Source organism: Ambystoma mexicanum, chromosome 10 (genome assembly GCF_040938575.1).
Source record: "Ambystoma mexicanum isolate Mex_15411 chromosome 10, UKY_AmexF1_1, whole genome shotgun sequence".
Taxonomy (NCBI): Eukaryota; Metazoa; Chordata; class Amphibia; order Caudata; family Ambystomatidae; genus Ambystoma; species Ambystoma mexicanum.
Window position 1 is genome coordinate 741,742,316 of NC_090932.1, and position 8,951 is coordinate 741,751,266.

At 47.9% G+C, this 8,951-nt stretch overlaps 1 protein-coding gene across 1 annotated transcript in view; it reads right to left on the reverse strand.

Moving 5' to 3' along the window:
* The window catches only part of SIAH2 (siah E3 ubiquitin protein ligase 2), a 170,769-nt gene extending 168,470 nt beyond the window's left edge, over nucleotides 1-2,299 (reverse strand). Inside the window, exon 1 of the mRNA XM_069620370.1 lies at nucleotides 1,808-2,299. Within this exon, the coding sequence (XP_069476471.1) occupies nucleotides 1,808-2,227 (420 nt within the window). The 5' untranslated portion in view covers nucleotides 2,228-2,299. The remainder of the gene's footprint in view (nucleotides 1-1,807) is intronic.
* Between the last annotated feature and the right edge of the window lie 6,652 nt (nucleotides 2,300-8,951).

Below are 8,951 nucleotides of genomic sequence, written 5' to 3' on the forward strand. Positions count from 1 at the left end.
GCTTTGCCTTCGACTTTCCAGGAATTATTATTGCGAGCTAGGACTGAGTGATAGGAGTTACCTTGGAGATGAATATGCTTGTTGCGTCTACACCGTTTCGTTTTCTACTACTCCCTCCTTGTTCCTTGCTCCTGCTACCTCTATGCTCGGGGTCCTGTAGAGGTTGCCGGGGCGATAAGCTTTGGCCCCTCCGCCTATGTATGCGTTGAGGGAAACTGAACTGTATCATACATTTTGAAAATTGGACCAAGAGATGATGCCTGTTCTGGTTGGGGTCGGAGGTGAGTTTGGTTTTGTGTATACTCTTTATAATAACAAATAAATCATATTTTAATTTTTAAAGGTCGAGGTGGGTAGAGTAACAATCAAACTTTGCATTCGCTTATTTGTAGACAAAGTTTGAACTACAGATAAGGAATTTCTGCCCACTACTTACAGTTTCAAAGTAGTTTTCCTGAGAAATATTGTACCTAGTATGAGAAACAACTAAAACACAAATCAAAATGGCTGAATAATGTTGATGTGCTCCAACGCATCATGTGACAGTAATCAGATTGAATCCCACTCACGCAACGCGAGAAGGCCAGGTAGAAATGCTCGATTCTGATCCCATCTCTCAATGGGACGGTCACAAACATGAAATGGCCACTCCCCCAACCCCAAATCTTCTTGAATGAATACAAAATATTGAAAAAAAGAAGTATACGTATGGATGAACAAATAAACTAAGTGAATATCTCCACGCATCTGAGGAACACGATTCCAGAACTTGGGTTATCTGCCACATGGTATAGCAATTATCCTGGGAAGATTCATAAGTGCTGTTAATGACCGCCACCGTACACTGGTGCAATGGCCAAAGTGCCACATTCGTTAAACAGCTACATCAGACTTGACTTTCCAAAAATGACTTCTAGCTTGCTGGATACCTTACTCATTTTCTGTCCCTGTACCTCAAGTTGCATTTGTGTCATTGGATAGTCCACTAGTACAAGTAATCCCAAAGTTGGGCAGAGGGCGGTTATAGTTTACTTTTCTCTGGTATGTACTAATTTCCTAGTTGGGTCTTAGTACAGCTCAGATACCGATAATATACAATGGACCCTAAGACGAAGCATCCAGACTGCCTCAGATCACCAAAAGGGTACGCCTTCAGAGACCCTGACCTTTGATCTATTTTCTTCGCTTTTCTTGTTGGCCGTCTTTTGCTCTCCATCTCCTCGGCTCACCACTTCACCCACCTCGCCTACTCCACTACTGAGCTCCCCTTGCCTCTCTGCTGACCCTTTGCCCCCCCCCCACACTCTTTAGCTCACTGTGGTCCATGTCCTGCTCCCGGTTTCACCATCCACCCACTGCCTCTTTCCTTCTCCCCTCAGCTCACTGCTGTCCTCCTGCTTCCCCTCCCTGTTACCCATCTCAGTTTCTCCATCCCGTCCCTGCAGCCCCCATCAGCTCGACCATCCTGAACTCCTCCTATGCTGAAGGAGGCCCCACCCAGAACCCCTCTCCTCAGGTCCTTGCTTTCCCATCCATCGCCCCGTTGCCCCTTATCTGCATCTTTTAGGTCTATCCTGTACCCATTCCGCTCCTCTTAGCCCTGCTGCTCCCAAGCTCCCTGGTGTGCCCTCGTCCAGTTGCCACACTCAGCTGATCTCTCCTTCTACCCAGTGACCCTTGCTGCCCCCTTTGGAGCTCGTCGCTGGCCACTCCTCATCAAATGCTGCCCCCCTCTCCTCTACGGGGTACACTCCCTATCCTTTTTCCACACACCCCACTCTTCCTCTTCGGGGTCCCGGGGGCTCACCTTGCAGGGGAAGTAGACGGAGGTTGCCACCTTCTCCATGGCCAGGTTGCGGATGTTCGGGGTGAGGGGCGCCCTGCAAGCAGGGCAGCAGGTCAGCTTCAGGCGGCACGGGTTGCAGAGCAGGTGCCCCGCCTGGCACTGCAGGATCGGGGGCAGTACATACTCGAAGCACACTGGGCACTCGAAGAGCGAGATGAGCTGGTGGTCGGGCAGCGGCGGGGAGGTGACCGCTCCGGGCAGCAGCAGCGGGGCGGCAGCGACCGCAGCAACGCCGGTGAGCAGCGACGGCGGCGGCTGCTGCTTGCCGCAGGCTTTGCTAGCAGAGGCTCCGGCGGAGGACGGGCGGCTCATCTCGCTCCCCGCACACCAGGGAGGGAAGGGGGCGGCTGCGACGCGACCCGAGCCGTGCACGGATGCCATGCACAGGTGACAAGCACCCGGCTTGTGGTGGCATCTCAGACACTAGAGCGCTCACCGTGACCTGGGGAAATGGGAGGGGCAGGAGCATGTCAGGGGCGAGTACGCCTATCTGTGACCAATAGGCGGAGAGGGCGTGCATTTAAGCCGCGCCCACTCCTTGTATGGCTCCATTATTGGGCTTACCTTGCTTAAAACATTGACGTTGCCACGCCCACGCACGCGAGTTCTGTCTTTGGAAGTTTCCATGCACCTCAGGGTAATGATCTGTGTTACAGAACTGAAGCCAACTGGCATCTTCGTGACGTCAGAACTGTCATTTTATAGTCTGATCTATACGAAGGTCGAAGTGGGAGGGAACTAAAGGGTACGAGGTTCCCTTCTCAGGTTAATCTGTTGTCGTGCCCCGGGTTGTTCACTTACTTGATGTGACCTGGAGTACGTTCCACGACGGTAGGAAAGGGCACTTAAAAAAAAAATGTTTTTGTCCCCGCTGGGAATTTAAACCTAGCTTCCACGAGTAACAGTCCTGGGTCAAACCTCACTGTGCTATATCTCACAAGTGGTGGCCAAGCTTTCTCTATTTATCAATGGTCTTCTGGCTCGTGAAGCAATTTCCAAGCAATCGGTAGGGGTCAAGCCCTAAAAATTCTAAAAATTAATGTGGGGGGACTCATTAACAAACGCAATGAGATGTTGACGTTGACAGAAATTAGCATATCAAGGGAAAATATGCACATTTCATTAAATTGCCTTTGCCTGACCACCCAAAGTACACAGGACAAATGGCATTTGCCTTTCATAAAATCAATACCAGAAACGGCCTTTGGGATGGGGGGAGGCGAGCTGGACCACGGCGCCCCCCTGGTTAACAGGGGGCGGGGCGGAAGGCGGCAGGGCCAGGATGGGCAATTTTTTTTTTGTTTTTTTTTAACCTCCTCCTTCTGGCGAGGAGGCTAAATAGGTACCTTTAGCACCCCATTGTCATTGAATGAGCACACCATCACGGGTTCATTCAATGACAATGTGGCGCCTGCCACACCTTCTGCCACCACGCCAGCTCGGGGGAGCGCTTGAAAGACTCCCCGGAGCTGGCGTGGTGGGGGGTTAATGGCGCCTTTTCTTGTGAAAAGTGTCCACGGCAGAGGGGCGCATTTAAATGCACCCGCCGCCACGGGCACCTTTTACAGTAAAAGGCCGTCTGCTGCGCCTTGTCCCACAATGCCAGCTCCGGGGAGCCCTTGAAAGACACCCCCGAGCTGGAGTGGCAGGGGCATAAGGCACCCTGGGGGGTGTGGCGCCCCGGCGGTCGCCCGGCTCCCCCCCCTAAGGCCAGCTCTGGGCAGGCGTCTGTGATGGCGGGCTCATTCAATGACAATGGGGTGCTAACGGCACCTATTTAACCTCCTTGCCGGAGCGAGGAGGTTAAAAAAATAAAAAAGTTGTCCAACCTGCAAACTTCACAACTGCGGTTCAACCCCCGAGGTCGGCATACATTCATAAGTTCAAACAGGACATTCAATGTTGCTCATTTTAGCTCGGGGGATTGAGAAAAGTGGGTGGACTCCCCTCGACTTCATTCCTGGCAGTCAGGCAGCAATATGGGAAATGCTGTAGGGTCAGAGGTGCTTGCTATGCACAGAGGTGTTTGCAGGCAATGGGAGGGGTGTGTCAGTGGCCATAGTCCTGGGCATGACCCTTAACAGATGCCAATGGTGGCTGATTGGAAGGGGAGACTGCTTAAAGCTGCAGACTGAGTGGGGACAATGACACATTTATTTCGGTCATTTAAATGTATATTATTTCCTCATGTTTTCTTCAGTCTTGAGAGAACTGTTGTAAAACACAGCATTGTGGGGTTGGAGGGGAGCAAAAGAAGGACCCAGGTAGGGGGTTTGAATTGGACGTGGGGGGAATGACTGTGAGTATGGGGGGGGTGGGGTAAAAGGGGCGGGGCAGAGGAAACGTTGTTCCACTACTTTTTTTGTACACTTCGACCACTGGGTGTACGGTGCTCAGATGCCTGAAGGACCAAAAGAGCAACGAGAAAAGTGTTCGTGGCCAGCTTCGTGGCTGCGATTCGCAGGAATGCAGAGTGTGAGCGCCTCTGTGCAAAAAGGCTATTCCTTAAACCATGGCTGCTGACTTTTTAACTGTGAGGCAATTTTTTTATTGTACACATATTGAAACCTTTATCCTAATACTGTAAAAGTATGACGATTTGCAATAAAAAAAAGTTGTAAGCACCTTAAAGTAGTTAGTTAAAGCATGTGATTGTTTTGTAGCACAGGTAGGTATTGCAATCATGAAAGTGAAAGCGCAGAGATGGCCCTGCCAGAAATCTGACATAAAGGTTGGCTCTCTGGAGATCGACATATTTGTGTACCACGCCCCAAGGGATGAACCTCGGTTAGGAGGGATAAATGCTTTCACTTTAGTCACACAACAGTAATCTACACGTCTACCTGCAAAGTATCTGCCCACCAAAGTTAAGAATACGCACACACCACTGCCCGCTCTCCTCAACTAAAATCACCACTAGCGGCTGGGGGATGTTTTGATTCTAGGTGCAGAACCATTTCCCATGAAAATATGGGAGCGACCAAATGTATTAAGGGAGCCTGAAACAATCAAAGTGCTTGAGGGTTGGAGGGGGAGAGCCAGGGGTTGTAAATACTCACAAGAATGTTTTTTTAAATAATGTGTTAAAGTGGTGCAGTTACAGCATAGTTACTGCGAAAGAAATGGGTAAAAAAATCACACAATCTACAGTCGGTTTTGTAGAACAACGCATGAACAAATCCAAGTCACCAACAGTGCACAGGAGCATTTTACAACACATTTTCAACACTTTCCTGATGTCCCTGCTCATGATATATATGCCAGTATTCTGCCAGTGTAAAACACATTTTCATGCTGGCTGTGCCCATACATGTCTGTGCTGGCTACAGCAATGTGTACCAGCATTCCCACATAAGACTATATTCATGTTTGCTTTTCCCATTATGTCAATAATTATGCAATAAGAAAACATGACCGCGCTGGCTCTGCCAATATATGTCAGTATGCCCCCATAAGAGCATACTCCTGTTGACTTTAATGCCAGTAAAAATGTCATACAACTTTACGTAAACTTGACCATACTGATTTCACCAATGTAGGTCACTATGACCATGAAAGAACACGCATCATGTTGCGTTGCCGATAATGCCAGTTAAACATGCCATACCACTCTAGTAACATGTCCATACTGGCTGCAGTAATGCAGGCAAGTATTCCACAAAAGAGCATTAGGCATTTTGGCTTTGCCCATAACTGTAGTAAAACATGCCATGCCACTCACTGTAAGAAACCTTCCATGTTGGCTGCCCCCAATGTCATCTCCCCACCCCAGGTAAGAACACTGAAGATGTGTTTACCCATAATGTGAGTAAAACATACTATGTCAGATAACATTCATACTGGGTTATTTTAGGCCCTCGAGCCTTGCCCCTCTGCCTGCACGCGTGTGGGCGCACACACACACACACACACACACACACACACACACACACACACACACACACACTCATACCCCCCCACACACACACACATACACGCACACACACATTCATACCAGTTCTTGCATGCAGTCGCACACCACATCATGCACAATTTACTCTTATTCATACACGCACCCATTGAACATTCACACTGCACTTTCATTTCCATTTGCACACACACATTCACACCCTTACACAACATTCACACTGCACTCTCTTTCATAAGCATACTTACACAGACACAACTCCTCTCTCACACATACACACCCTTATATACACATACAAAGAGGCATTTTTGCTTACCCATTCCTGCAGCAGAAAGAAACCAGGTGGATGCCCTGCCTAGTTCCTGCCATGTATGGTGGAGCAATAATGCTAGAACCACTACCCAGGAGCAGGGACGTCATTTAGGGGTTGCCGGGGGTCGCAACTGCGACCCCTGATGTCTCCCTTGCTACCCCTGTGGTCTCGCTTGCTACCCCTACAAAAAAAATAAACTATTATTTTTGGTTTATTGAGGCTCCCGGGCTGTGGCCAGCAGCATGTGGCTCTTTGTTTCTGTAGTGGCTGGTTTTCTGGTAGCTATAGCCGGTAAGATAGCTCAGTGGGTAGAGCGCTTGTTTCTGCAATGTGTGTGTGATATGCAGGTTGCAGGTTCACCTCCTGGCAAGGTCAACTAAGCCTTTCTTCCTGCTGAGGTTGATAAATAAGTACCAACACAGGTTGGGTGATATCGTATGTATATTTGTTCTATATGAAGCGCTTAAGAGTAAGTGCTATATAATATCACAACATTATCGTTTGGCCTTGGTCGTCTGCTTCCATTCACAGTATGGTGATACTGTAACCATATTTTTCATAGTCTACTTAGAAACAATGCTATGTGATTCACCTTCCAGTTTTGTAAAGGGGTGAAAGGTTGTGTTCCATCGCTTCCTATGATGTCACTGCGGGGTGTGGTCAGATGACATCACTTCCTGTGATTTCATCAGAGGTCAAGGGTTGTGTGATGTCACTTCCACTACCCCAAGCATTTTGATGAAATTACGTCACTGCTCAGGAGTCCTCAATTTCCGGGGAGGCACAAAAGCACCGCCTACACACATGTGGGCCTGCATTTTCCCAGAATGCTTGTGCAATGGGCCATGCAAGGTTAGGGAAACAAAATGCCCTGTGGCCTGCATGAAACATTGGACTTGCGCTCTGGGGAAGTGCAAAATGTGAAGGGAAACTAAGTTTCCCTGCTTTTGCTGGCTCTGTATTTGGTGGCCCCTCTTCATTAGGTCGTGGGTCAGCACCCCTTCGCCCATTATGGGTCAGCTGACACTGAAAATGTTTGCTTCATTAACCCTCTTGTTTTTTAAACATATGTAGAAAAGTAGCTCTAAAGCCATTTTCTGTACATTTTCTGTATATCCTGGCCTTTTTTAGTGCCTGTCATTTTGCATACCTTAACACATTATAAATGCCCGACTACAGCATAGCATAAAGCAAGATGATAAGAGGCTAAACGCCAGGAATGGTTGATTATTTCGCACCTGACGTCGGGCAACTTGCGATATCCATAACAGTCTCATAGGACTTAACTAGTTCAGGGCTTAGACAAACCGCCAGAAGATCCTTTATGAATTGCTTGTATTCACTGTTTGACAAAGGCATGCATCTTGTTGTTATAATGTGCACATTTGCAAATAAAACAATACACATCACTACAGCAGAGTTGACATTTTGAGAGGAAAGGGCTACTCTTAAGATGCTTACTGTGTCTTCTGCAACCATTAATTGAAATGATGGCTGTTTAATAGATCCTCCAGGATATTACGGCATGAAATGTAAATAAAATTTGCATAAAAAAGCAAGTTTTGCAGTATAGAATTGTATTTAATGCAGCATTGTTGCAGCAAATTGTTTATTGACTCTCAGGTGTTAGACTGCCAGTGCGTAAAAGAGCGAGGTTTCTAGAAAAAGGCAGTTTGTGTGAGGCAAGAAGAGATCCAGGTTGTCATTATTTGCACCTTTTGTATGTGGTCTCTGATAGCAAATAGAAAGAGTCCCAGATGTCCCCGGCTTGACAAAACAGTATTGGTTTTGCTCTAGTTGTTTAATGTGTGTGCCTCTTATATATCATTGACTTGATTGATTCATTGTCAGTTGTAATGGTGCAAATACTCCTTTTCTGTGTTCTCCTATTCCCCAAACAATCACACAACCTCCCACTCACCAAACCTCTCACCAATTCCAAAAATTTTCCATCACAATTTACACTCCCAGACCTCTCACCCGGACAGTCATGTGCATATTCACTTGCTCTGCTACACTGGCAATTCACAACTCACACTCCCTAGTCCCCGCCACACTCTCAACCATGTGCCCAACTCTGAATTTACCCTCTCCAGTTCCTCCTGCAGTCTACAGTCCTTACCTCCTTCTCGCTCTTGCATCTCACATCCTTTCTCCTAATCTATCATGCTCTCCCCCCATCTTTTCTTCAAATCTGCTGCTTGTAGCTTCTTTCTGGCCCATCGCTCGCCCTCTGGCGCACTGTTCCCCCTCTGCTTTATAGCCCATTGCTCACGCTGTGCTTTCTGGCCCACTGCTCCACCCCTGGCTCATCACTCCCTCTGTGCTTCCTGGCCCACCACTCCCTCTGCCCCTTCTGTGCTTTCTGGCCCACCAGTCCCTTTCTGCTTTCTGGCCCACTGATCCCTCTTTGGCCCTCAGCTCCCTTTCTGTTTTCTTGCCGACTGCTCCTCCCTCTGGCTCACCGCTCCCCCTCTGCTTTCTTGCCCATCGCTTCCCCTCATGGCCATGGCTCCCCCTCTGGCCCATTGCCCCCCCTCTGGCCCTTCTCTCTTATGTTCCCCCATCATATTGTGACTAATTTAATTAATTTTTTTAAATGCTTTTTAACAAAAAGATTTTTTATTTTTTAAAAAAGCTACAGTTTTCACCGGTGTTTTTGTAAAAACAGGCTTTATCTAGTTTGTTTTGGCAAAATTGGCCGGTTTTGGCTATTAGCTGAAAGGTCTGGTTAAAGGTGCATTTCTGGAAAATAAGGCATTGTGAATAAGAAAAGATTTCCCACCCAGGAGGCCTGCAACAAGACTGACTGGGACACTTTCGAAGACCTGCCGGCCTTCCTGATGGGTTTCATGAGGCAAAACAAAAGGGGTGATGGCTGGGAG